The sequence below is a fragment of the Macroventuria anomochaeta genome (assembly GCF_010093625.1).
Source record: "Macroventuria anomochaeta strain CBS 525.71 unplaced genomic scaffold BU25scaffold_22, whole genome shotgun sequence".
In the NCBI taxonomy this organism is placed as follows: domain Eukaryota; kingdom Fungi; phylum Ascomycota; class Dothideomycetes; order Pleosporales; family Didymellaceae; genus Macroventuria; species Macroventuria anomochaeta.
Genome location: NW_022985383.1, coordinates 389091 through 415850, shown reverse-complemented (window position 1 = coordinate 415850; position 26760 = coordinate 389091). Strand labels below are relative to the sequence as shown.

The following is a 26760-nucleotide window of genomic DNA, read 5'->3' as shown; positions in this document are numbered from 1 at the left end:
GCATCAATTAGAAGCATGCATATTGTTGACTTCAGGTACCTGGTGGCCACCGCTTAACTGGAGGCTACAGGCGGTACAACTCCACAAGAGCACAAGAAAACGCAGTGTTGCAGCAAAAAGGCAAGCGCAGTCTACATACACATCGATGGCAGAGAAGAAGTACTGAATTGTTGCGAAGATCAAAAATATTCGCACGACAGCGGCAGGATTCGAACCTGCGCGGCCGAAGCCATATGATATCTAGTAGATGGACTCGTTCGAGTCATACCCATTAACCACTCTGGCACGCTGTCTTTGATTGGTTAGTTGTTAAAATATATACAATATATACTCAATAATATTTTTTCCCCATAGGATGACTATGTTCAAAAAGCAATGCCTGTCAAAAAACTTCTGATTTAGGGCTTCTGAGGGGCAAGTAAGAGGCATTGATCCACTGCGGGGTCAGATCAAATCTCAAGCGAGGCTCTGTCCACACACGTCGAGCTTAACCGTCCGCTTGCAGTCTGCAGGATCGAATGGTTGTGAATAGCAGCAATTGAAATCAGTTGCATACACTTTCGACTGGCTTCATCATAGGATTACATGCAAAAAGAAATGTTTTTCGAGCATGGTTTGTAGACACAGGTCGCGATATCACTCAAAGTCCCATGGCGTTCTACGAGTGGAGTGCTCGAGTCCGGACTTGCGCCAAAAGTTTCTACCAAACCAGGCCTTACATTCAGCAGCAGGTCCAAAAGACGACGCGATAACAAAAAATATGCGGTTTCCGGTACCGGGAATCGAACCCGGGTCTTTCCGGTGCTTCGACCGATTGATCGGTTGAAAGCGGAATATCCTAGCCTCTGGACTATACCGGAGATGGTACTGTTGATGATTAATAACTAATTTGGAATAATTATATTTCTATTACTTCTCTAACAGCGTCCCTGCTGGAGCTGTGCAGCGCCGTACTGCATTTTGGGTCGCAATCTTGGTAGGGTGTGTCGCGAGGCGTGAGCTGGCTTGATGTGGACCGCCCCGCTGACGCCCCCTATCGGTGCCCAAACTCCAGCGTCCGCCTAGCTAAAGAACCATGTCTTCGCAATTGGCTTTGCTTCAGAATACAATATTAATGGGGACCAAGATGGGATGCTGATCGGTAACAGTAGGAGGTCTTGTTGCGTGCGAGGGATTGTGTTTATTAGTGCAGTCCCGACGCATTCATCTGGCAATCGCGAGTGACGCATCTCGACCTAGTCAGCTGTTGCAACAACTCGATGCTCAGCACTGCAGATCGATTCTGAGCGCCTGTGCAATCCTGCCACTGGGCACAATAGAAGCAGCTTCTATTTGCGGATAGAAAAGGCGTTGTCATAGCATCCTTTCGCTGGCTAAGAGCCTCAAACCTTTGTCCAGGCTGCGTTCACCGCGACATGTGTCACTTGCCACGCCCCAACTCGCAGGGCTCTTTGTTGGTTTCAGTCACGTCCTTCGCCACCGAAACCATCCGTTTGCTGCAGTGAAGGGAGGATTCGTATGACATCACATCAACAGCGACTTCACCAAGATGGCACCTCCGCGGTTTATCACTTCGTACTACAGCTTGGAAGCCTCTAGTCATCACCAACAATGTCGAAAGCTCTGCAGATCGCTACGTACAGTACATCATTACCTGGACCAGTTTCCTTGTCGCCATTACCTCTTGCATACCCGGATGTTACTGCTGCAGATTCGTTAAGCGAGGCTGGAAAGCCGATGCCTTCATGTCCTTGGTTGTCGGCATAAGTCTTCGGAATCCTCCCATTGCCCTATCTAAGCTTGACTTACTTGTGGTCCAGGTGTCCCTCCTTGGGGCTCTAGGTCTCCGGCAAAGAGCCTTCTCGTTAAGCTACTCACGGTAAGTGTTGAGTGATGACCAACTCGAGCAATATATTAACACCGCATCAGACCCGAACCAAACAGCTGCAACTCTTCCGACCCAAGCGGCAATGGTCTTACAGTCCGTTCAACCTTGCCCTGCTCTGATTGATGTCAGCTGATTGATACAGTGGTTCTTTGTCACCTTTATCATCGACGACGCCGTGTTACACTTCATCATCCGAGCCGCCTTCTTCATCTTATATCTGCAGTTCTCAGCTCAGTCCAACTTCCGCTTGTGGATCGGCTTAGGATTCGGTGTGAACGGGATGCTAATCATACTCAATATGTTAATCATCGTTTTCCGATGCAAGCCGATTACGGCAGCATTCAGACCGATGGAACGCATGACAGCTCAATGTATGGATACTGAATTCGTTGTCTTTGCGCCGGCTGTTTTGGTATTTTCAAGATTGTATCTCTCTTTTGAATAAGATTAACACTGTGTACAGAACTCTTTGCTCAACCCCTATGTTCTGGTCCTATCTATGCCCATAGTCCATTCGATGCGAGTCTTCTGGACTCACATATCGGAATCTCGCTCGAAAGCCAAGGGAACGCCGCAACACCACTGCGACGTCAACCCACGAGATAGGTTACCATCACGGCTACATATGGACTCGGCGGCGCTACGTATGGGTCCGGTAGCTTCTCAAGACCAATGCCGCCTACAGTGTCCGTGACGAGTCTGGTGGATCGGTCTCTCCTGGCCCTACCAAAGGGAGCGAAACAGCCACGATACCCGACTGTAAACGGAGATTTTGGATCGCGACCCCGTACTTCTCTGAGCATAGCCTGGTTTGCTCGATTCGCGTCGAGTAACTTTGACATTTTGCTTCAACTTATGTCGAGGATCGTGAGTGATCAGTACGCTGTGGGAAGAATTGAAGGATTGAACTGAGGTTGTATTGGGTGAAGCTACGGACAGTACATATAGGTGAGTAGCTGTAAACAACGCTAGTGTGACGTGGCAGCCACTCTCATGGAGGTGAGGTTCGACAGGCAAGAGCGCCCTGAACCGTGACAACTTATATATGCGGTTGGATCTGTTCTTTGGGTTTGGTGATTGCTACATCAATGCCACTCCATGGCATCGAATCCTCGATGAGGAATACTGAATCCAGTTATATCTGTCTTATCTCCAATTCAGGGATAGTTTGTCGTATTCGTGATGATGCACAGAAAGTTCAAGCATGCCCCTAACATCCACGGCCCATAAGCGAGAAAAGCCATCACCGAGATGGATCCATTGTCTAGGCAATGTAACCTTCCCCACATTTAATGAGTGCTTATCCTTTAGACACGTCTTATCCACAATATATTCAGCAGTAGGAAAAACACAATAGATGTGGTCATGCCGGCAACCATCTTGTGCGCAGCGTCAGAAACGCCTTTGCCTTCCACCCCTGCTCTATCACCGCCATTTGCATTTTCTCTAGTTCTAGATTACTAAGACAATAGTCATGATCTAGAAGTACATCAACTCAGGCTCTGAGGCTATTTAGATGTAGAAAGCACGTACTCCAAGACTATCTCCGTGTCAGACGCACCTACCTTTGGCGCTATGCGTTTTAGCGGCAGGCTCTGGTGCGATTATGTAGCAGACAGAGTGGCAGCGAGGCTGAGTGGATTGTAATTAATGTTATGCTTGATTGGTCCGAGGTGTGGCGCTCATCTTAGAGCACACCATTCCTTGCTTGCCTGAGGTCCTCTCGGACGGGCCAGGGGATCAAAAATGCACAGACGACGCCGAGCGCTGCCACGCTTGCTAGCTGATATAGCTGCGGGTATATTGCGGCTGCAACCGAGTTTGAATAAACAAATAGACAGATAAGTGGATCAACCGACCAGCTGCCCTTGGGTGCCAAGCATAACATCACAGACGGCAAGACCTCGGATCTTGATATTCACGCAGAGGCATGACAGGGCGACAACCACTCCCCTAAGGATTCTCCAAGCTCCCATGCAATAATATGCAACTTGTACCCTTGCGTTCATGCCCATACGCCTCTGCAAACCAGAGATATAGGAAGCTTAACCTAAAGAAGAGGAGAGTCAACCCTTTCTAGTTTATGCCTCCGCTATGAACATTCACGAACGTGTGCAAGATCCATACTGCAGGTCCGAACTCTGCCAGAACCAACGCCCATGGCAACCGTGGTCCCGCACACAGAGGAGCACGATGGCCGATATTCCGATGGTATCCATAGCATGTCCTTACCTGAGTGGTTGATCCATGTGTTGTCTGAGCTAAGACTTGTGCTCAGATATATAGGGCGCTCAGGTTCAACGACAGCTGCTCTGTTAGATGTCTTTGGACTATGAATGACAATGATACCTATTTCGGTATAGAGACAAGAGCTAGTTGAGTCGAAGGATCGATTGTCAAAACTCTTGCCAATGTTGAGCGTCTGCAGACACGCCCCGCTGCTCGCATCCTAGAGCTTGATGGTATTGTCGTATGACGCCAGCGCCAGCTTGGTCGAGTCGTGCGAGAAGGCTACAGAGCTGACAGCACTGCTATGGCCCTCGAGCGTCTGCAGGCACGCACTCCAGCCGGCGATTATCACTGGCTTGACAGTGACCCCTTTCGGCTCTTCGTGCCGAAACAACCTTCTGATCATGCTCCCTGTCGGACTGAAAAACAGCGCAGATGCATATGTCTGAAGGGGGTAGCTCTCGATTGGCCCTTTGTGGTACATGACGAATCGACGGGCATCTTGAACAAGCCTAGTAAGCTCATTCGCGTCCCGCATGTCCTGCTCGTGTTTGCCTGTATATTAAGTACTTCATACAAACAAAGTGCCTGTGTACGCCGTACCTGAAATAGAGAGGATAGTTTTGCCATGGAAATCACACCTTTTGCAATGCTCTTGCACAGACTGAGCCCTTCAAGCCAGTAGAGATACTTCTTTCTTATGAATTCATCAACAACGCCTGCGACTTGCAGGCCGCTAGCACTGTTTGCCCAAGACTCGGGCCTCGAGTCGCATAGATGATTGATCCAGTAGATGCATGGGTAGCGTGATGCTGCTAGTTGGTCTGGATCAGGCGGTTCCACATCATTGATAGGAGTTCCTAGCGCTTCCAGGCTGTATATATCCCTGTGCAATGTCCTTGACAGAATCGTGAGCGACCTCGAATAGATCACCCGATAAGCAGTTTCCGTTCCATCTGGGAAGATCTTGTCAAACGCTCTCACAAAGAGAAAGTCTTGTGCGAACTGATGCACAAAGTAGACTGTGTCTTCTCGCAGAGTGAGAAACGACCCATAGAGGCCAATAATCTCTCACACCGACTCCAGGTCGTCAACAAAATCCTCAAGTGGCTCTACGAGCGCCATCAATTCAACGGTCGTAACAGGCCGATACAAGACTGCAGTCGATGCCAGCACTTGCTGACAGAGCTCAGCACCGTCTGACTCACTGATCTGCTGCATCATCCACCTGTACAGGGAGTCTAGTCTAGGCGGGAACAGCGCTATCTTCTTCAGCACGTTCCATTTTGGTGTCGCTTTGAGGTCTTGGCACACCAACGCTACCCAGAGAAAGGTACCGTTGGCGTTCGATGTCAATTGTTGGAGCACGCCGGATCGAACGTTTGCTTTATTTTGCTTTTCCTGTGCCAACTGGTCCACCTCTTGCTTGATGAATATGTCAACCGCTGCCGCAACCGACTTCGCGTTTAGCTCAAGGCTCAGATTGTGCCCTGCCTGCTCTAGCTGTGCTTCAATGTCTGGCTAGTTGCGGCTTGAGATAATCCAGTTAATACGGAAAGACGCAAACGAGTATTTTGCGAGAAAGTGAAGCAGCTTGGGCAGATCAGTGATACACTCATCGAGCGCATCAATGACTAAGTATGTAGTGCCCAAGCTCGGGTCCTGCAGCACGTCTGCAAGTATCTCTGTTAAAGCAACACATGCGTTTGCATCATCAAACATGGTCTTGCCCGCCTGATCGTAGGTCTTGCGAATGTTTGCGATGAGTGCCGGCTGCTGATTCACGAGCAGATACAACAGCCCGCGCAGCACCGCCGTGGCGCTGTTGATGCATGAGTCAGTGGCCTGGCAGAAAAAGTAGGACACAGACGCGGTCCTAGCAATTGTCTTCCGTAGCTAGTTGATGATGCCGCAGAGCAGCATCGTCTTGCCCTTGCCGGGATCGCCTTTGATCCACAGCAGCTGGCTCTACGGGTCGTTGTGCCATTGCTGGAAACTGCTGTTGTCAAGTACCCAGCGGTAAGAGCCCTCCAACAAGCCGCCCTTTGTGTCCTCAATACGCTTCTTATCGTTACGGGAATCGGTAGAACCTAAGTCACGTAGACACTCTTCCCGGCTTCGAATCTTGTCATGAAGCCGTCTAAAAGCTTCCTCTGTGCCTTCGCTGTAGACTGGCGCCATGTCGACATCAAAGATGCCAGACAAAGAGTACACCGCATCCTCCTTGAGCTTTGTGTGCCGATTTTGTCTCCACCGGAACCGTTCGTCGACGCTAGACTGAGAGAGGGTGATCCCTTCGAGCACCTCGTGTGGGATGGTTATAACTTCGTGAATCTGAGACTTTAGCGACATCCTGTCACCGAGCCTCAGCCATTCGTGCAAGAAGAACTCGACCAAGCCGGGTGCGAGAAGCTCCTGCAGCGTCCAGCCACGCGTGAACCACTTGCTTTCTCGGCTGAGAGCACGCGCCAGAACGCCAGGCGCCAGGCTGACAGCGGCTAAACCAGCGGCTGCCCACACCTCAAAGTCCGGATTTGATCTAGCAGAGCGGAAGAGGGCCGACCCGCTTCAATGTAGTGTAGCAATGAAAAGACGGTTGAGCACCAGTTAATTATAGCCCGCAATTGTATCTTGCAGCGATGCCCGGCTGGCAATGTAGTCAATCTCTGCGCAATTCTTAGTGTAAACTGACCCCTCCTAACATATTTCCAGTGCCTCAACACCAGTCTTGGATAATGTACTTCTAATCAAGATCTATCGCCCTGGTACCCTAGAATTGGAGAGAGCGTACATGGTCGCGGTAGAGTAGGGGTTGAAGGCAAAGTGGTCCGTGATGCCGCGCGAGATGATCGCCGACAAGACCACAACTGTCGTAGTTTTTAGTTGCAGGATCAGAGACGAGAAAAAGTGTTCAAAGGATTAGAGCATATTATGTGTAGATTTGTAGGCGCGTGTGGGGAAGGTCGAGCTGCCTGAACGGTGGAACCATCTTGGTGAGGGGCATCTCTCGCTTACGGGCCGCGGACGTTAGTGCCTATTTTAGCGTGACAGGGATTCTCAACACGTTCGCGTTCGCGACCTCTAACACCCTCTCATCTGCATCACCACTATCGAACCTCGTCAACTTTCTGCCACAATCTTACCTATTTTTTTTAGTCAACACTATAGCTTATTCTGTTTCTGTTCAATCATGCCTGCGCCGCACAAACGTTCACGTCCGGCCGATGAAGATCTTACATTCATCCGTTCGACTCAACTCTAGGATGATGTCTGTTCCTACTCTCGACTTTAATGACTCTTCTCTTTACACTTTCAAGGGCCTAGGAGGCGGATCCTCACCACTGCTCGACCGCTTGACTGTCGGTTCCGCATCCAGAATGGAGATATTACCCATGCGAGCGATTGCACCTAATACCACGTACCGACACGCATTTGAAGACCCCTCGCTGAAGTGCAGCATGATGAACGCGACTCGATAGGAAACTTTGAACGACATTTGGAACATCACACAAAGCTCAGAGATGGCCAAGCAAAGCGGCAGTGAATGGTTCGATCTCAGATAACTGTCATTCAACTTGGGAGAGAGCCCTCCAAGTTATTTTGTTGCGGTATCGGTCGGTCTGTACAAGGTCTGACTGTACCCCTGACAGACTACCCTAGTCTAGTGTGTGACAGGTCACTGGCCTGAGGTCATGTATATAGTCGTCATCTCCCAGCTAGATAGCAATTCAGCGCAGTATTCCATCGACCCGATAGTCCTACGTTATCATTTACCGTAGCTATTAGTATTCTACAGTGGCACACACCGCAACATATTTCAACTCGATGAAGTTTGTTGCCGATTGTCTGGCAAATGACGCTTATAAATCCTGTCAGTATGGAGATCCGCGCATGCTTTGGGTTGGTTCCACTACCGAAAACATCGCATGTGCCATTTACACCACTCGTTTCAGTCTCGAGTTCCGTGAATCTGGCGAAAAGCAAGCGACAACGGCCATCGATCTTGAATGGAAGGATTCGGCATACGATGGAGCTTCGGAGGCACTATCTCAAGCCTTGGGAACTTTGCTTGGTGGCGCTATTGGACCTTTGTATACCTACATCGGAGGACAGAATGGAAACACCTTTCGCACGGCAGCCCTCGGCACGGCTCGAACCAGGATCATGGAAACAATGCTGGGTGGATTGATTTGGACAGCTTTTACTTGGGAACTTGGTGATACAATCGCTGAGCTACCTGCCGAGGACCGAGAACTGGTTGCCAATAGGACGTTTGCTGAGATGCTTGAAGAGCTTTCAAGGAGTCAGAAATTAAGTACTTTCAGTAGCGAAGGCTATGGTAAGTTCTCCCTCTTTCTTTGTTTCGATGATCTTTTTGGTCGCATAAGCTGAAACGGTAACACAAAACAGGCTTCCTACGCAGAACCGAGTACTTCGTCTCGTCTTGCATACCGAAATCCCTGTCCATTTTCCCGCGTTTACTTGTCATTATGTCTAGGAAATCTGGACCTGTATACCCCAGAAGTGCAGATCGGTACCAGTGCGTTACTGGAACATAACGACGATCGGCAACTACTGTGCACGAACTCAGAACACAGTGCTGAGTTATGGCAGACCCAACATCCGACCTGATTGAATCAACTAAAAGTGTGGTTATCGGACCATACCTATGGTGCAATAAGTACGGCTGCCCGTCTTGTGGGGATTCTCTCAGGGTAAAACTCAAGCGTAGGAACTCGATATTTTTAGGCTCTCCCTTCGAGGGTAGGGCCAGCAACCAGGCACAGCTTCGAGAAGATTGCGTCACATGCCAGGTACTGCGCGCAATTATTCAGCCTGTAGAGCACCTGGTCCCGACAGGCTGCTCTGTATACATGGGGATTCAAATAAGGCCTACACTTACCGTTTGCCTGACGGACGACCCCAAGGAGTCGCGATTGTTCGGCCTTACAAGTTTTCGCGCCTTTTGGTGAGTAGGTCCAACCCAGAGACTACACCTTATTCTAATGGGGACAGCTTCTGGACGTGATCATGATTAATATTAAGACCGGTCGCATGGTACACGCTTTTAGCTAGAAAGTTGGCCTCGCGACCCAGACATTGGCAGATTTGCCGAAACGCTGATATGGGTCTCTGCTCGACTAGAAGCCCGTGATACTGAATCCTTGCAGGAGATTTGTTGGAATAGGTCTAAAAACACGTTACTTACCTGGCTTCTTCACATAAATGGCCCGGACAATGCTCGACTGATGACAACGAATAATACGGCTAGTAGTGAGTTGAAGCGGACGCGTTACCTCTGTTTAAGTCATAGGCGGGGAGTGCCACCGCTCCTTAGCACAACGAAAGAGAATCTTCAAAGCATCAAGGACGGGATCCCGTGGGAGACATTGCCGAAACCCTTCCAAGATGCTGTTACTTTTTCACGCAGTCTGGGTTGCGCCTTCCTCTGATCGACAGTCTCTGCATAGTCCAAAATGACCTAGCAGACTGGCAACATGAAGGAAGTAAACTGGCGGAAATCTATGAGAATGCGTACTTAACCATTTCTGCGACACATCAAAATGTCTCGACGACTAGGCTATTCAGGCACCTACATACAGCTCTATCAACGCATACCTGCAACATTGGGGATTCGGGTGCAGACCACGTCAACCCCAAAACGACGAAACTCCATGTTCGCCCTTTGGGTTCATATCTACATACCGACTATACATGCTCCAAGGCACACCCTCTTTCCAACCGAGGTTGGGTCTACCAGGAATGGTTCCTCTCACCACGAGTGGTCCATTTCTGTGCCAACGAAGTGATTTGGATCTGGCAAGAGACCACTAAGTGCGAGTGTGGCTATGGCATCAACGACTTAGAAGAAACATATTTCTGCGGTATCCCGCAGGGAAAACATGGACACATATTCAATCCAATCGAGATGTGGCAAAGGACAGTGAGTGAGTGAATACTTGGAGCGCAAGTTGACATACGAGAGCAATATTTTTCCAGCACTTCGAGGCATAGCAATGTGGTTCTCGGAGACAAGATTGAGTGGACGGGCTTTTCGTCTCAGACATGGGAAGCAAAGACCTTCGTCGTATCTAGCCGGTATGTGGAGCGAGCGCCTGAACCATGATCTTCTCTGGTCTCTTCAAATATCGTCACTCGACAGAATCTGGTCCGATCCAAATTTCCGACTCGACAGCGAGAACCTGTCTGATTTTGGCAGACCTGTACGATGGCGTTCCCCTAGCTGGTCGTGGGCTTCGATCACTAGTGCAGTTCGGTGGCCAGTGAAAAGTAAGAAGGCTGTCTGGACCGAAGTAGCGAGGAGTACGGCGTCGAAAAAATTGGCTAGAGATGACTCGTTTGGTCGACTACAAGGCGGCGAGCTGAGCGTTGAAGGCTCCTGTGTCGATGGAACGCTATCTGGCCAACACAAAGGCGGGAGCTCTCCAGTACTGACATCCTCTCCGGAGGCACATTTGAACAATGACAGCTGGGGATGAAATACGCGCAGGTACCACAGCGTCGCATACACGAGTGTGCACTATGCTGGTCGCCAGAGCGAGTATGCCGCAATTTACCACGTTCTACTACCTGCTCTTTCGACAGCTTGAGACAACACCCCAGTTTTGAATGAACAGGCCGTTTGGATAGGAAAGCCTACCTGATCGATGTCCGCAGCGGAGCCGGGTACTACTCCACGAAACGCACTGAGGGGGGAGCAATGGAAATTTTTGGGAAGCACATGATGGTGCAGTTGACAATTGTCTGATTATCAAAATGTACCTCACGGCTTCAGCTCAGCTCTCTCACTGTCATGCATATCGTCAAGGTTGAACGGTTTGATCTTACTAATGATAGTCATTTTGTCTAGTCCCCATCTAAAAGCCCTTAGGCAGTGGTATCGCTCGCTAAATCGCGTCAAAAAACAAGCAAATCCTCTCGTCTCCCCTTCTCCAACCACGCATCTATTCCTGCGCCCTCGCCTTCCCCTTATCCTTACTGCTCTTCATAACCATCGCATCACCATCCTCCTCCTCCCTAACACTTTCGACTGTCGACGCAGCCGATACACTCCGATCATCCTCTACACTACTCCTGCGACCAAAGATTTTGCTGAGACCGCTGAGGCCGTTGTGGCTGCGCGAATGTGTCGTGCTAGAGCTGAGGCTGAACAGCGACCCAGAACTCGTATTCCTCTTCACACTATCGCTTTTAAACAGTGATAGTGAGCCGCTACTAGCATTGCGCTTCAGACTCCCTTCACCGTCGTCGTTCATAGATGAGGCTAACTGGCTCTCTCGCTTCTTCTTACTCGGGTCCTCGGACTTCGCGTTCCAGGCGGCGTAGTAGTTGTCTGGTGACACAGAGAGGGTGAGGGGTGGAGAGGTCGAGGGCGAGTTTTTGATGGATTTCCAGGCTGAACGGATTGTGGAGCGGTGGTCTGGGGGGTATTAGTAGATGTCTGAGAATGGTGCCCTGTGGTGGGCGTGGACTGGAGGGGGAGGGTGACGTACGGAAATTGCCTGCGCCGCCGCGGCCGTACATGATGTAGGGGTCAGATTTGGGACTTGTTGATGAAGGCATTTTGTGTGATGTGTGTAGTTTCAATCTGGAGACTGATGCTGTCGAGTTCTTCGAAATTTGTTTTGTGTTGTCGAAGTCGTGTGAACTTCAATTTGATGTATCGATTGTGGTTCCGAGGGTCAACGTGCAGTATTACCTCAAAGGGTACATTCGGGGTACCAACCCATATATTCCTCCCCAGATACGCAGCCCACACGTAGCCCAACGCGCCGACATCGTCACCCCAGGCCTATCTGCAGCCTACCTCCCCGAATTCTCCCGCATGCGTCTATCTTCTCCTACTCCTAGAAACTAGAGCCAATCACAGCGCTCTAGGCATAGAGACTTCGACGAGCGTTCGTAAGGCGCGGCGTCAGGGCATTGGCCAGCCACTGTGAAGTGCGATGCTTATCAGAGCTTGGAGATCTCGGGTCACGTGGCGGGTGATTGTGACTGTTGCGATTTGTGTAACTATGACGGCGGGCTGAGTCCGGCGAGGCGTGAATGGGCGGTGCGAAGTGGCGGGGCGAGTCTGGGGATGATCCAGGCAGAATTAGTGTTGGAGTCGGGGAGATCGGCAAAGCTTCGAGAAGGCTGATCAAAGGACGAAGGGAAGGAGAATCGAGGACCGAGATGACATAAGGTTATAAACGAATTTTGACGTCGCATAGTAGAAGTTGTAGCGCAAATGCGCACCCTTAAGTGCTTCGACCTATGTATCGCTACTATCTTTCGAGGCTTGGGTGTAGCGGAAAGTTATCGTAGGCATCAGATTGCATGTTGATTGCAAGATAGTCGCTCCGCCGGCGGCTGTAGTGTGACACAATTCTTTGTGTAATTATCGAGACCTAGTTTCTACTCTTAAAGTTCCACTTCACAGCCTAGGTCCTCCGTTAGCGGCGCCATCCGTACGCTTTGCCAAATGGGTGTCCTGACATCGCAGGGTCCAGGACCCTCGACAGCTCTTGACAGCCAGCTCACACGACACCAAAGCCCTTCGCATTTTGTATCGCCAACTCCAGCTTCCTCCTCATCTTCTCCTTGTCCCTGTACTCAGGCAGGTACAGCTTTCCAAAGCAGGTACTACTGGTAGGCAGCTGCGCTGAATCATTCCCCATGCGCACGATGTTGAACGTGAGACTCTTGTAGCCTGTGACCGGCACTCTGTCACTCGCCGTGACGAACTCCAACAGGTGTGTCGCATCCTCTTGCGAGTATTCTTGCACAATCTCCCAGAACATCCTCACTGTAGGATGCGTGGCGTCGTAGTCTTCGTACGTTGCACAAGCGCGCAGTTCGGGGATTGAGATAGTCTGCGTGCCTTCGACCAGTTTCTTGAGAGTTTTGGGCGTGAACAGCTCAAGACTGCGTGGATTGAGACAGGCGTTAAAGCCCTTTTTGAACGCTTTGAGTTGAGGGCGGATGGAGTGCAGGATGAGGTGTGTAACGTAGTCTCTGACAAAGGTGCCGCGGTTCTCGTTGGTGACTATTTGTGCCTCGCCGGGTGATGAGTTTTCATCGTCTCGCTTGGTCATGTCAATATCAACTTTCTGGCCAAAGACCTCGTAGCTGAAAGCGTAGTCGCGCATGAAGATGTCTGCTACGTCGCTGCCCTTCCAGTCAAGGAGGGTCTCGAAGGATTTGGCGAGGTCGGGCCAGCCATCGCGAATGTAGTCGATGCTAGTATGGTCATCGATGAACTTGAAGCGTGAGTTAAGCATCAGATTGTAGAAGGCTAAGGGGAAGGTGACGGGTAAGGTGATGCCGTTGTAGATCGCAAGGCTGAACAGTACACCGAGCATCTTGAATTTCCAGAGAGGTTCGAGAGTGCCGGGCTGGAACCATGTCATCTGGGTCTTTGAGTCGATCGTGAACATACCTAATAGTGTCAGAGGGAATTTCACGATGGACACCGATCTGCTTACCATAGTCCGGCGCAAACGCCTCGCCCAGCACGACACGAAAGAATTCGTACGTAACACCGCCATGGTCCAGGCCAACTTCGCCCTCCTGATGACCAAGCTTGACCTTCAGAGGCTTGAGCAACATCTTTCTCTCTTGTCTCCAAAGCTGATCAAGTGTATCCTTCAGAGGCTGCTCTCGAGTGACGTCCAGAACAAGATAGTCGTTCAACGTAACTTTCAGCCGATGCTTAATCATGTACAGGTATGGCTCGCGCAGGATTGAGTCAAGCTGTCGCAACATCTGCTGTGTGTGCTGTGTGTGATCGTACTGAGCCATCATGCTGGTGAGATTGATGACTCGAAAGAACTTGACAAGGTAGTCTGTTGGATGAAACTCAGGATACTGCAAGATGTGCAACACGTTAGGCTGTAGTTTCCAACCAAGGTAGTCGACTGGATCGTTGACGGCGTTCATATGTTCGTGAAGATATGGTATCCTGAACATTCGAGACCATACGTTGAGCTGGCGCTGTTGGTCGTCTGCTATTGTCAGTTCACACACGTTGGCATCGGAGGACGTGCGCTTACGTAGCTCATGAAGCAGCATCACCGCTGTTCCAACACTGGACCATTTGTTCACCTCAACCTTACCGTTCCAATTCTTGATGATGATTGTCTTTAGCCACTCGATGAGCGTAGCCGTTACCGTCCATCCAGGTTCCTTGTTTGTCGTACTGATTGACTTCATCTTGCGCTTGCTGTCAAGTGCAACATGCTCGACAACTTCAAGATGCCGAACCAGTATACTTATCAAGCTGTCTTTCCAGGCAATGGACCCAGATTCTACTGCTGTTGCATCCGTCTGCATTGCGAGAAGTATGTGTTCAAAACAGATTCGAGCACCGATGCCTCGAAGCAGGCGATCAGCAAGCCTCATGGCCGGCTCATACTCCAATGCATCAACGATATTAATGTATGGGTCGAGGAAGTTATCAGTGTCTGCAGTCGCGACTGGAATTACAACGCCCCAAGAACGTAGGTTGCGCAATTGTGCCCATGAATGTGACCAGCCGACAGGTACGGAAGAAGTCAGGGCATGAATACATATCATCGCGATGTGAGCGGCTTCATGGTTACTGAGATAGCGAGGGTGATTTGTAGGCTCATGCTTGCCAGTGGAACCATCTGCCGAAGTACCGCTATGGGTAGGCTTGCTTTTGGCGGCAACGTGTGCGTCGAGTGCTGGTGGACGGATGAAGAGAGCCTCGACGGCAACAGAAAGGCTGTCAAATATCAACGTTACATTACGCCGACTCCAGTCTCTGAAAGAGTGTGCAAGGCGCGAAGAGTCCAGATGTGGCAGCGGCGAACGTTCGAAGGCCTTGTTTGAGTCATGAAACGATTGTAACAATGTCTCTGCATCACTCAGAGTATAGAACAGCGAGCGGTCGATAAAGGCTTTGGTAGGTGAAAGTCGCCGAGATGTATCATGCTCAAAAGCAGTGTCGGTTGCTGACTCCTGGTCCTGCCTTCCGCGGTGGGTTTCATCTTTCAGCCGATCAAGCACATCGCAACTCAGGTTTGCGGCGGTTGGTATGGCCAGACGATCAGTTTGCTTTGGCTTTGTGGCCTTCTGATGAGGTGGCGGTAGTACTGGCGGAGCCTTCGATTTCGGCATGGGTGGCATGATCGAGCCGCCGAGGGTGAATGACTTCCTGCCAGTCCTCGTTATTGACATCTTCGGTATGTCGACTGTGCTGTCGATTGATGTGTTGCTTGTGTTCTTCGTGACTTGGACTTGATCTGCGACGGCGGGCAGATGGTATGGCACTTTATGAACTTGCTGCCCATTGCTGAGCACTTGAGGCTGATCCCGAGCAGCATGTGCCTGACTCTGCGCACGGAGGTTTTGTTGTGAATGTTGGCGAGCGATGCTTGATGTCCCGTTTGCACGTGCTGTGACGTCTGATTCATTTGCTCTGCATGTGCGGTGGCCTTGTCGTGTTTCATCATTGGAGGCGCGCAATGCGTCAAGCGCCTGCAGAGGGCTCGGTAACAGCTTCGAGTACGAATATATCAGCGAGGCACTGTCATAGACGTTCTGCCCGATTGACTTAGTATCCTTCTTAGTCTGATGTTGACTGTCGATGGCGCGTGCCACAGCATGCTGCACCCTGCGTGCTTGAACCCGTCGTGCATGGTCCTTATCTTCAACTGTTCCATTTGCAGTGTTCAGGTCAACAGCACCCTCAATCTCAAGAGAGCTTGGGGACACTTTGAGCTCATGCGGGCACAGTCCGCGGTGGGGATTGCTTTGACTGGCAAGGTAGTGGGCTAGTGCTCGTGCGGTAAGCTGCGTCGGCGGTCGGTAGGGCTTGGAGGCACAGCGCTTGTTGCGTGAGAGACATGTCGAGGTATCACAATAGGCGCTCTTACAGCCGTATAAGATCTGTGACAGGTACCTGCATCTTGGTTAGCATGTGTAATGAATGCACGTTGACAGGTACCACCAAGACATACCGGCGCACGAGGTACTGGAACTTGCGCTGCCTTTCCAACTGCGAGCATTCTATTATTCGAGTGGGGTCTTGCACGTCGATCACGTTGCTGAGGCAGCGCTCCAGTGCTGGTGATGAGCGTCTTTGACCGTTTGTCCGTACATCAGACGGCATAGTGCCTGCGCTGGAGGATGCATTTGATTCATCTCGAGGGCGTCGAGGCCCTCCTTCCGACGTGGTCATACCATAGAGCGAACGTAGGGGTATTATGTATATGTATGCTGCAGCAATGATGATGAGTACCGCATTGCGCAGCTAAACAGAAGCCGTAGGGCTTGGTGCATAGCTCCCGCACCTGCCATGCGGATGCGATCCGAGGCTGCAGGGGCCACCAAAGCGGCAGGGGTCGCGCTTGGCAAACTCGCAAACGTCATTGGCGGCGCAACTTTTGGACGTCCAACGTTTCGCCGCCGCAAGGGCTCTTCGTGTGATTCCATGATTTTCGCCGTGGTAGACCCGTCCATGATAGGAATTAGATAGTTTGCACTTGCTTTCTAACCGCAGCTCAACCGAGCCTCCAAGATCAGAGATTTTGCCTCCTCGGCCAGTCATAGACGCCTCAAAAACCATTCCGCACAACCCCCACTTGCTAGTCAATTATTCTTCCATTTCCCTTCCGCGACCACCACCCGCGCTCACCCTGACAACCCATAACCGTAACCACATACTCCCACAAGCCAGCATCATGGCGTCCCAGCAGGTGCCTACCCAGGCCAACATCCAGTCTACCCACCCTTTCACCTGCAACACATGTCAAGTCGCATTCCGCTCCGGAGAGTTGCAGCGGGCGCATATGCAAACCGACTGGCACCGCTACAACCTTAAGCGTAGAGTCGCGTCTTTGCCTCCCCTCTCTTCTGAGATTTTCACCGAGAAGGTCCTTGCGAACAAGGCATCCGCCGCCGCATCCGCCGCAAAGGCATCATTCGAGAAATCCTGCGCCGCCTGCCAGAAGACCTACTACAGCGAAAATGCCTACGCCAACCACTTGAACAGCCAAAAGCACCGCACAAACCTTATGAAGGCGTCTAGGGGTGGCCTGAACGACGACGCAGTATCGGTCAACGGCTCGGTTATGAGCTCTGCGTTCTCCCTGGGCGAATCCATGGCCGAGTCGGAGGCTACTACTGTTGGTGATAAAGAGGTCGCAGATGTTACAGACGGGTTGAAGAGCGCCAACTTGGAGGATGGTGCCACAGAGGAGGCTCCCACCGAAGACGACCGAAGCTCAGTTGCCACATCCAAGATCATCACCGACCCGCTGCAAGACTGCCTGTTCTGCAACTACAAGTCGCCGACAATGGCGTTGAACCTTCACCACATGGGCCGCTATCACGGCATGTTCGTTCCTGAGAAGGACTTTTTGGCTGATCCTGAGGGCCTTCTTAACTACCTCCACAGCAAGATTCACGAGCAGCACGCTTGCTTGAAGTGCCACAAGGTCGTCCACACAGCATCTGGTATCCAGACACACATGCGCGATCGTGGTCACTGCATGATTGCGTTTGAGAGCGACGAGGAGCTTGTTGAGGTAGGCGAGTTCTATGACTTCAGCAGCACCTACGATGACCAGGTCGCTTTCAATGATATGCAAGACGAGGCAGAGGCATCGGACGATTCTTCCTCGACAACAGGAGGTGGTGTTAAGCTTGGAGCCCGGCGCGAGACCAAGACGACCACAGAGGATGATGCAGATATGTCCAGTGGCGAGGGCGACGAGGGCTGGGAGACCGACAGCACAGTCTCAAGTGTACCAACAGACGAGATCACCGCAATCCCTATCGACCGCTCCCACCGCCACAAGGGCCTCCACAAGTCAAGACATCACAACCACGCTGACCCTCGACCCCACCGGGCCGCAGATGGCTTCCACTCGCACGCACATGCCACACCTACCGCAGTCTACCATGACGAATACGAGCTGCATCTTCCATCCGGCCGAACCGCCGGCCACAGATCGCTCAACAAGTACTACAGGCAGAACCTGCACAACTACCCCGGTGTCGCCGAGCGCATGGAGAATGCACAGCGCCGCCTCACCGCACCAGAGAACGACGAAGACGGCGATGCTGAGATGGAGGATGGTGAGCAACGCGGTCGCGGCGGCCGTGAGGTTGTCACACGTGCCAACGGCGGTTTGGGCATGATCGGCGTCAGCGACAGCAAGAAGAAGGAAGTTGCTACCCTCGAGAAGAGGCAACAGAAGCAGGCCGATCGCGCAAGGAATAGGTACCAGGCTGGTAACGAGAGGAGGGCCAACTTCCAGAAGCACTTCCGTGATCCATTGCTACAGTAGATGGTCAGCAGGCTTCTGAGGTTTACCAGCATGTTTGATGTTTTTGGGCATGCGGTTCTAGACTAAGAGGTTCGAGGGTAGATTTGCATTAAATGAGACTTGATTGCAAAACGTCACAGGGATACATGGAAAATTGTCACAAAATGGTGGCATTCAAATTCGGATTGAGCTTTCAGGTACCACACATTGCTTGTCTTTCCAGTGGCAGAAGAAGCTGGACGCAGGCGCGCGTGCCCTGGAAAATATGGGACACAATCAAGGCAGGAGTAGACGCTACTTATATCCTAACAAAGTGTTATAGGGCTACAGCCATTTGTGCGCATGTTTTGGACTACTGTAATTTTGCTGAAAGCCTCTAGGAGTGAATCTGCAACGCGATAGCTTCTGACGACCTGCACCTTGCACGCGATTTAGTGCGATTCGCTAGCGTGTCACGATCCACTTTGCCACTTTGCGTCGTCAATGTCCGTCGTCCTTTTCCGTCATCATCGTCGTCAATATTGAAAGTGTTGAAAGTGTTAGAATTTTCAATACTGTCGACACTATTACTTATCAGAACCACCATGCAGATGCACTGCAAAGCTTAGCTTTCGTGTACCCTCTTTGAAGGATCCGTACTTGCTTCTGGACCGCCCGTCGTCATTTATCGTCCTTTCCAAAAGGACGCATACTAACAGAAATGACAGCAATGACACTTACCGACACTTTTCCACCCGCTGATCATACACACAACACACGCCAACAAGTCTATGCGTTTATTGTCCTGACCTCCATTCCAATTTCTCTCGCACCTTCTCCCTCTTCCATCGACTCTGATCACTCGTCCCTCACCCGTATTCCCAAGCCTTTTATAGCACACAAAGAAGTCGGTGAATCTGGTAGATATAAGGAACAGTAAATGTTACTATGAAGAGGGAGTTCAGATGGGATTCTGAACCTGCAAGATCAACGAAGCCCAACGACGCAGACGCGTGCTGCACGCGGTGACGCGTTGAGAGGTGACTGGTGCTGATCAACCCCGAGCTTCTCTCCACAAGATCAGATGTGCACGTTAGGCTTCTAAGACTTCTCAGGGAGTGATACCCCTGAGTCTTGGAGCATCTACACACAATCGTCATGGGCAAGATGTTTGTGTGAAAGAGGAGCATGTTTGTTGAAGAGAGGCCAAGTGGCAGACCCCTGTCACGCTAGACGCGCGTCTGCACGTGGGAGGAGGTTGCCAATCGACCTTACACCCACAAGCCTCCATCCACTAGCCGTTACAAACCAAGCTCAAGAGGCAAGTCATGGTACGCTGTGCTTCACCGCATGCTCGGTTCTTCTTCTAATATTGATGAGGTTTCAATGTCCACCAGCTCGAATGTTCCGTTTCTTCCACCTGAGATCTACCTTGTCCTTGCGCGACATGTCCACCGTAACGACCTCCCGAACTATCGTTTGGCAAGTAAGATACTTGGAGAAGCAGGCAAACCAGAGCTATTCCATACTATAACGCTTCGGACCACTGGTGCCAGTTTATCCGGGCTTAAGTACATCAGGCGACACAAACAGCTCTCCAAACTTGTACGGACTGTGATATGGGATACAACTGCCTGGAGGGTAGGAACCGACGTGCGGGACTGGCACGAATGGACAAGACACTGCAAATCACGAGGAGGAAACGTTACCCCCGATCAAGCTGCGTTATACAAGGAACTCACTGCAAGCCGACGCCATTGGATGGCTTACATATCGCGCTTGGATGAAGAAAGAACGGCTGTCGGAGAGATCAAAACCTTGTTTCTCGAACCGCCATACCCTGGGCTCCAGCTGCCTAACCTACAAAAAATTCATGTTGTCAGGGGCGCTTACCAACTCAGTCATCGGCATGTGGTCGAGATGCAAGAGCATGCAACGCTACCTGTCACCGTCCCACTCAGTACTTGGAGGGGCGATTCATTCTCCCGCTCCTTCCCTTCTAGCTTAAGTGTTGCCATCTTTGATGCGACTGCCAGCGCAAAGAAATGGCGGATCGATGGCCTAACGATACAGGAACTGGATATGCTGGCTTTCTCTACCAGAGACCTTGGTGCCGACTCTGACAACAACCTGACTAGTATCACGATTCGACTCAGCGCTCGAGACAAAGAGAGCTACCCAAATGTACCCAGAGCCTGGCTCGCCCTGTTTCTCAGCCGGTGGTATGGTCTCGAATCTATTTGTCTGGAGTTCCGTAGCCGTGTGCTTCGCGAAAACGGGTTGACAACCTCCATACGGAAGATTCAAGATACCTTCGAAGTTTCGAAGGATCCTCTCTGGCCATGCAGGCCGGAGGGTCCTGTGACATGGACGAAGCTTCGCAAGTTATCGTTGTGCCATTTCGACTCGACCCCGAAAGCGTTGTTGTCTCTGATCACCAGACACAGCTCGACCTTGCGAGACTTGAGGCTCAATGCTATATGGCTCGACGGGGAAGGCAGTGTGCTCTCTGCAGAGTACTCCTGGCGAGAGATCTTCCGAAGTATCAGAGCAACAACGAGTCTGGAAAAGGTGGCACTGTCAGGAGTGTTTCGTAACAACAGTCACGAAGATGACGTGTGGGATTTCAACAACGAAGGTCTTGCAAAAGTCGTGGCTAGTTGGATTACCAACGGCGCGGAGTGTCCATTAACAGACAACCTCGATAGCGTTTGAGAGCCGTTGCGCTGATAAAGACATCTCAAACTTTGGTGGAGAAAGAACGTTGGGGGCGGGGACGCGGAGATTTCCTGGCGGGGTCGGCCCGCCGCTGATAACTTGTTGACTCGAGCGCTTGAACGACATCTGGATCTGCAGGATCTTGAAGTCGAATATTTGCCGGAGCCAATCAGAAGCTGTATCTGCAGCGATCATTTCAGGTCAGCGCAAGATGCGCGACTTCGAGGAGCCTCATTTGAGGATTGCATCGCCATCTCAGCCCCCAAATCAGGCCTTCCAACCTCAACCAGCCCTGCCCATTGATTGACACGGAGCGACAGCGTCGGGTCAGCATCCCGTCATTTACGGATGAGGTACATTTGTACAAATGTGACATCGGAACAAGTCTCATCAATGCTCCTTCCCGCTCAAAAGTTTCACCTTGACTCAGCGTCCTCAACTTTCTTTCATCGTCGCAGTGTCGGCCATGATCACCGAATGGCCTCCATGGTCATTGTATCGCCTACTGGTCTGCATCTTCATAGTCTCGTACTTGCTCCACACTCTAGTTGCCTCCAAAAAGTCTTCGATTCTAATGGCAATGAACTAACGACCACAAGAGCATTGCCCTGCAACCCGAACTCGACAAAGGATGGGCTGTGTTGTGCGCCTGGGGACATCTGTGTGAGCAATGGTCTTTGCAAGCCAGGCCCAGAGATCACGAACATTGGTATGACCGACACATACAAACCCACTTGCACCGATGCACGTGGACAGTAAGTAAAAGCTTATCTGGTTGCAACAGCTGTAAGAGATGTCCTGATCCGACTGCGTTGCGAATGAGGCTGACATACTGTAGTTGATGGATGGGGGATGAAGCAGTGTGGGGACAACCGTTTCTGCTGTTTTGCGAACAACTCGACTGGATGCGACTGTGTCAACACGAGTTTGTTCGAGTTAGAACGCCGCAACATTCGTCACGACACTACCTTTGAGTACCCTATTCTCAACAAGCACAAGCTTGCCCGCCAGCGCATCTGCGTCTATGACCTTCGCCTCCTTGTCAACCTCGGCCTCGACGTCAACCTCCCCTTCTGCTCGATCTTCGCCTCAATCGTCGAATCATAGCGTAGCCATTGGCGCTGGTGTTGGTGCTGGTGTCAGAGTGCCTCTGCTTGCGGCAAATGGAGTGCTTGCATGGTACCTCCACAGGAGGCAGAAGGCGCGCGAGGCCTCCCTGCATCAGGGAGGATCATACCCTATTGAGGAGCTGAAGGGTTGACGAAAGTAGGATATGCACAGATGGCTTCTGTGAATGAGCTCTCTGCTGATAAACGGTATGAGATGACGTTGTCAATACTTCGCAGGAGATTGATGGTGTTGCGAAGTATCAAAAGGACGCTTGAACGAAAGAGAACAGCCCAGTAGTCAGTCTGTACGCATGGCTGAGTCGAGAAAGCCGAATGCAAGTCCTCCAATCCACCAGAGTCTTGATTGCATCCGTGCTTCAGCCAAATCGACCACAGCGGACACCGTTTCCGCTGCAAGACCAAGAAGTGGAGAATGAAGAGTCACTGAATCCTTCTTATTCAGTGCAGACCATCGATCTTGGTACGGAGGAAGAAGTAGGTTCATGTCTATACATGTACCACCGAGCAGTCAGCACCGCCAGCATCTGAGCGAATATACGCTCATTATGTGCAGAACTATCTACCCCTGTGACGATGCCAACAGCGGTACCCACCCAGACCGTGCGGCTTCAATTGGTTCTCTCGGCCTTGAGTAGGTCATGTTTTGGTACCTGCCAAGGCGGTGCGGGTTGCTGGGCAATGGCGGAGGATCTTCCGCTTCCCGTTCCCACACCTTCGCCATGCAAACATGCGTTCTCCGCACACCGGTCGCCCTAAGAATAAAAGAACGCTCCGCCGATGGTCCACCAGCTGTCTTGACCAGCAGAGCGAGTAGCCCTGCAGGGAACACTACTGAACTCTTCCATTGATTCACCAGCTTTGCCAGCCTCGATAGTGATGTGCACGCAAACTGGCGAAAGCTTTTGAGAGTCAGTCTAGAAGCCATGCATTGTATCAGCAGAAAGACAGTGGCCCATTCTCATCGCTTAGTCTGACAACTTCCAGCCTCGAAGTTCCTTCCGATAATTGGGCCCTGGAGTCTTCAGAAAGCTTTAATCTGCAACATTAAGAACGGCCAAGCATCCGGAACAGACATCCGGAACAGACATCCGGATCACACGCATGGTTGAAACGTAGTCGGTCTTCGTCTCACACCAATACGATCTGGCGACGATGGCGTAGAGAGGATTTTACTCATAGTAAACCTTCTCCAGGTTGCAACGCCAGCCTTGGCCTACCACATGTCGATACCAAGATCGAGGCAATCTCACAACACGAGAAACGTAACAGCTATCGACAACTTTGCTCGACCATGGCATCCGAACAAAATCGACCGAGCTCAAACCCACTTCGACCGTCTCCTTCGCAGTCGCTCAAAGAAGTAAGCCCACACGATTGGAGCTGTTGGGCTCGTGTATACTCACGTCCTGTGCAAATTCACTCCCTGCAAGTAGATACTTGCAGCGCTAGACGAGACATTGCCCAGTTCAACGATGCATTCATATCCCATTGGTCTAGAGGACCTCGCGATCAGATCTCTACGTTCTACCAACTATAAGTAGCGGTACAATATTACTAGTCAGTTGAAACCCCAGAGCACATTAGCTTCACTCCTTCAATATCCTTACATTCTTTCCAATACATTCAGTTCTATCGTCGCTATGCGATCTGGACTCACCTTCGCCGTTACCGCCATGGCGGTGACGAGTGCTTCGGCACAACTCCTGGAGTTCTCTGTCGACCAGGACTCCCATCGTGCAGATGCCTTCTGGCAACAACAACCTCAATGTCGGCGGTTACTTTCGCGTCGACCTTGGCAACGCTGCCCTCGACACTCCTGACGACAAGGGCAAGTCCTACATTGGACACACCGTCACCGTGACTCAGGCCCTTCGATCCTGCTCGTTGTATCAAGGACTGTGAGGAGACCACCCGTTACAACCAGCGGACTGGTGGCCGTGGTATCTGCCGCTTTGTCAACACTTACGTTCTTGTGGAGGTATGCACGTCTTATGCTTGAGCAACGGTCCTTGTGTCCCGTACTGACATCTGTGATAGAACGGCAAGCCTGACGGCCAGGTCTGCGCCATGTACACCCGCGCTTGGGGCAAGGAATTCGCCGTAAACACTGGCTACCACACTCTAGATGCTGAGTACACTATCAGGAGTAGCTACTCTTACTCCAACGACAAGGATCCTGGCAGTGACAAGACCTGCCTGAACGGCCTCAAGGAAGACCCGAAACCGTCCAGGAAACCGGTGCTTTCTTCCACCCCCAGTTCCACCGGCAAGCCTGACAACCCGAGGTTCACCTCCAAGCCAGATGATCCCAAGTCTACGGGCAAACCTGAGGATTTCAGGTCGATTGGCAAGCCGGAGGATCCCAAACCCACCCCGACACCCACTTCCAAGCCTCGAACGAGGGCCTGAAATGCTTCATAGCACGCGCCTGGTCTCCCGCTAACAAGCTTCTGAGCGGACGCTGGCTCGACTAAAAGCACGACAAGCTGACTGCCTACTGGAAGCACTTCGAGAAGGATGCCACTACCTCCTACATCGACTGCGAGGGTCTCTGGCGCAATGCCGCGACCGATAGCGTCGCGCTCCGGGACCCATTATCAGTAAGAACCAGTGGGGATATATCAAGTTCGACGGCAAGGGTTGGGGTAAGTGGCCGCAGATCACCGAGTGCAAGATTAAGAACCGCGATACTTGGGGCGGCAAGTTCGATGAGTTGACTTACGACAAGAATGGTAAGGAGTTCAAGGCTAAGGGTTTCTTGCTTACTTGGAGGTTCGGTCACCCCAGGCACGCTAACCCCGTCCGTATCGAGACAGTCAGGACTCAGTGCCCAGGGACTCGAAGAAATGGTAGTAGATCATAAGTAGGGCGCCAATGAGAGATATGGCTTGGATGAGTGGGTAAACGGTGAGGCTGCTAGGCTTCTGCGAGATGTGAGAGCGTAGGATGGTGGTTGCGATGTGTTTTTCTCTGCTCTTGTACCTTATTTGACTTCGCGTGTATAGTCTTCCTTTACTTAATAGATGTTTTTTCAACGATCTTACAAATGTCAAAGATTTTGTTGCGGTATCAGTTGGTCCGTACAAGGCCCGATCACCCTTCCCTAGACTGTTATGTACTAACACGTTACAGGGCCAATATATATTGTGGCGGCGTGGGCCGCTGTGGTATACTGATAGCTACGGTAAACAACAACGTAGGACTATCGTGTCGATGGAAGACTGCGCTAAATTGCTATCTAGCTGGGATATGACGACTATATACCAGACCTTAGGCCAGTGACCTGTCACACACTAGACTAGCCTGTCAGGGGTACAGTCAGACCTTGTATGGACCAATCGATACCGCAACATATATCGTCATCTCCTAGCTAGATAGCAATTCAGCACAGTATTCCATCGTATCCTACCAGCGGTCCCTTGCTGCAACAGATAACAGTTTCTTAGTTGGTAGGATAAGTGCGAGGAAGTGACTACTGCAACGAGAGGGGATTTGATACACTGTAGTCTCCTTTTAACATTTTAAACAGAGCATGTAGGTACTCGTATCGGAAGACACTGGTACTTTGGGATTCATCGTACAAGAACTGGCAACTATAGGAACTCCAAGGTTAGATCTCGCGGGGACACATATTATGAACGTCTCCTCATTTCAATTGATCTAGGTCACAGGACTCCTTCTCCCGAGCACGACACAGGGAATCTATCAAACCAAGTATTGAATCTCCATACATTTAGTGGTCCACTTTGGCTTTTGGAGAGCAGCAGGAAGATCGTTTTATAAAACTCCATCACTTCGTCTTCAGACAGAACATGTGTTCGGCGCATTTGATTCTTGAATTTGAGCAAGAGACAAGGAGGGGTCTCATGCAGCGCGTTATCCTTTCTTTCATGCACGACAGAGTGAGCGAGTGTAATATAGAAGGACCAAGTGAGCTACAGAACATCTTATAGATGCTTTTGGATGATACGGTGACCTCTTCAGAATAAAGCGTACTAATGAAGTCCATCGGCTCCCAAGGACATGAAGATCTGTTGCACTACTTTGAGGTATGCGTCAAACAACCTTCATGCACTGAGTGACTCCTGGATTCTGCAAATACATGTATGCAGAGCCGAGAATAGGAGCGGCAGAAGGCAGGACCACACATGCGTTTCGGGGAATTCACTTTGGAGGCAGACACACAAGCTTGGCGATGTGGATGTTTCGAGCAGTGATAGTTTTCTGTGTTATCGAAGAGTATGATTTTGATAGACTCATATGTCAAATAAAGAAAGTTAAGAGGTGGCGTAAAGAGCAGAGTTGAGAAAACATAAATGCAAGTAAACAGGCACCGCAGAGACTCTCCTGCATTTTGGTGGCATCTTCTTCTCGTATGAGTACTCAAAGCAGGAGACCGTCCAGGAAAGCGTGTACACCAACATGGGGGAATTGCCGACAGAGAAGCGCTATGGTCTTGGTCTTTGGCGGATTTTGGATCCGAAGGAAAACAATCCATCACGCTTGTTACTAGAAA

General features: G+C 50.9%; 9 protein-coding genes and 2 non-coding genes across 11 annotated transcripts; 6 read left to right on the top strand and 5 right to left on the bottom strand.

Annotated features, from left to right (window-relative positions):
* Positions 1-194: 194 nt before the first annotated feature.
* Positions 195-293, bottom strand: BU25DRAFT_t89. The gene has a single exon. It is a non-coding gene; the product is annotated as a tRNA-Ser (tRNA).
* A 474-nt stretch (positions 294-767) lies between these two features.
* Positions 768-860, bottom strand: BU25DRAFT_t88. The gene has a single exon. It is a non-coding gene; the product is annotated as a tRNA-Glu (tRNA).
* Positions 861-1551: 691 nt separating this feature from the next.
* Positions 1552-2755, top strand: BU25DRAFT_103706 (uncharacterized protein). The gene is made up of 4 exons (XM_033700261.1): positions 1552-1879; positions 1930-1981; positions 2031-2300; positions 2352-2755. The coding sequence occupies exons 1-4, from the start codon at positions 1746-1748 to the stop codon at positions 2580-2582; spliced, it is 687 nt and encodes a 228-aa protein (XP_033560406.1). The 5' UTR covers positions 1552-1745; the 3' UTR covers positions 2583-2755.
* Positions 2756-4337: 1582 nt separating this feature from the next.
* On the bottom strand, positions 4338-6469 carry BU25DRAFT_492343 (uncharacterized protein; the record flags this gene model as incomplete). The annotated part of the gene is made up of 4 exons (XM_033711630.1): positions 4338-4672; positions 5326-5616; positions 5671-5939; positions 6090-6469. 4 exons carry the CDS (start codon positions 6467-6469, stop codon positions 4338-4340), a joined length of 1275 nt encoding a protein of 424 aa, XP_033560405.1.
* Positions 6470-7221: 752 nt separating this feature from the next.
* Positions 7222-7862, top strand: BU25DRAFT_412047 (uncharacterized protein). Its single transcript, XM_033706703.1, has one exon. It carries the CDS (start codon positions 7381-7383, stop codon positions 7594-7596), a length of 216 nt encoding a protein of 71 aa, XP_033560404.1. The 5' UTR covers positions 7222-7380; the 3' UTR covers positions 7597-7862.
* An 80-nt stretch (positions 7863-7942) lies between these two features.
* Positions 7943-8749, top strand: BU25DRAFT_422776 (uncharacterized protein; the record flags this gene model as incomplete). The annotated part of the gene is made up of 2 exons (XM_033708173.1): positions 7943-8456; positions 8616-8749. 2 exons carry the CDS (start codon positions 7943-7945, stop codon positions 8747-8749), a joined length of 648 nt encoding a protein of 215 aa, XP_033560403.1.
* Positions 8750-11082: 2333 nt separating this feature from the next.
* Positions 11083-11701, bottom strand: BU25DRAFT_459747 (uncharacterized protein; the record flags this gene model as incomplete). The annotated part of the gene is made up of 2 exons (XM_033710306.1): positions 11083-11558; positions 11632-11701. The coding sequence occupies 2 exons, from the start codon at positions 11699-11701 to the stop codon at positions 11083-11085; spliced, it is 546 nt and encodes a 181-aa protein (XP_033560402.1).
* An 815-nt stretch (positions 11702-12516) lies between these two features.
* Positions 12517-16380, bottom strand: BU25DRAFT_370742 (ubiquitin-protein ligase E3A). The gene is made up of 4 exons (XM_033703958.1): positions 16105-16380; positions 14173-16046; positions 13606-14124; positions 12517-13559 (listed from the first exon to the last, which is right to left on the bottom strand). The coding sequence occupies exons 1-4, from the start codon at positions 16323-16325 to the stop codon at positions 12658-12660; spliced, it is 3516 nt and encodes a 1171-aa protein (XP_033560401.1). The 5' UTR covers positions 16326-16380; the 3' UTR covers positions 12517-12657.
* Positions 16381-16563: 183 nt separating this feature from the next.
* Positions 16564-18535, top strand: BU25DRAFT_412044 (uncharacterized protein). Its single transcript, XM_033706702.1, has one exon. The coding sequence runs from the start codon at positions 16828-16830 to the stop codon at positions 18436-18438; it is 1611 nt and encodes a 536-aa protein (XP_033560400.1). The 5' UTR covers positions 16564-16827; the 3' UTR covers positions 18439-18535.
* Positions 18536-20313: 1778 nt separating this feature from the next.
* Positions 20314-21153, top strand: BU25DRAFT_412043 (uncharacterized protein; the record flags this gene model as incomplete). Its single annotated transcript, XM_033706701.1, has 1 exon — positions 20314-21153. One exon carries the CDS (start codon positions 20317-20319, stop codon positions 21109-21111), a length of 795 nt encoding a protein of 264 aa, XP_033560399.1. The 3' UTR covers positions 21112-21153.
* Positions 21154-23949: 2796 nt separating this feature from the next.
* On the top strand, positions 23950-24898 carry BU25DRAFT_472483 (uncharacterized protein). Its single transcript, XM_033710851.1, has 3 exons — positions 23950-24101; positions 24139-24222; positions 24282-24898. The coding sequence occupies exons 1-3, from the start codon at positions 23985-23987 to the stop codon at positions 24651-24653; spliced, it is 573 nt and encodes a 190-aa protein (XP_033560398.1). The 5' UTR covers positions 23950-23984; the 3' UTR covers positions 24654-24898.
* Positions 24899-26760: the final 1862 nt, after the last annotated feature.

Excerpts from the sequence above, each read along its gene's own strand:
- BU25DRAFT_103706 (XM_033700261.1), top strand. The coding sequence starts at position 1,746 with ATGTCCTTGGTTGTCGGCATAAGTCTTCGGAATCCTCCCATTGCCCTA. Across the intron at positions 1,880-1,929 it reads TTCTCGTTAAGCTACTCACG|ACCCGAACCAAACAGCTGCA; the intron begins GTAAGTGTTGAG and ends ACACCGCATCAG. Across the intron at positions 2,301-2,351 it reads TCTTTGCGCCGGCTGTTTTG|AACTCTTTGCTCAACCCCTA; the intron begins GTATTTTCAAGA and ends CACTGTGTACAG.
- BU25DRAFT_412047 (XM_033706703.1), top strand. The coding sequence starts at position 7,381 with ATGATGTCTGTTCCTACTCTCGACTTTAATGACTCTTCTCTTTACACT.
- BU25DRAFT_370742 (XM_033703958.1), bottom strand. The coding sequence starts at position 16,325 with ATGACCACGTCGGAAGGAGGGCCTCGACGCCCTCGAGATGAATCAAAT. Across the intron at positions 16,047-16,104 it reads TTCCAGTACCTCGTGCGCCG|GTACCTGTCACAGATCTTAT; the intron begins GTATGTCTTGGT and ends ACCAAGATGCAG. Across the intron at positions 13,560-13,605 it reads GGCGTTTGCGCCGGACTATG|GTATGTTCACGATCGACTCA; the intron begins GTAAGCAGATCG and ends TGACACTATTAG.
- BU25DRAFT_412044 (XM_033706702.1), top strand. The coding sequence starts at position 16,828 with ATGGCGTCCCAGCAGGTGCCTACCCAGGCCAACATCCAGTCTACCCAC.
- BU25DRAFT_472483 (XM_033710851.1), top strand. The coding sequence starts at position 23,985 with ATGCCTTCTGGCAACAACAACCTCAATGTCGGCGGTTACTTTCGCGTC. Across the intron at positions 24,102-24,138 it reads ACATTGGACACACCGTCACC|GACTGTGAGGAGACCACCCG; the intron begins GTGACTCAGGCC and ends CGTTGTATCAAG. Across the intron at positions 24,223-24,281 it reads ACACTTACGTTCTTGTGGAG|AACGGCAAGCCTGACGGCCA; the intron begins GTATGCACGTCT and ends CATCTGTGATAG.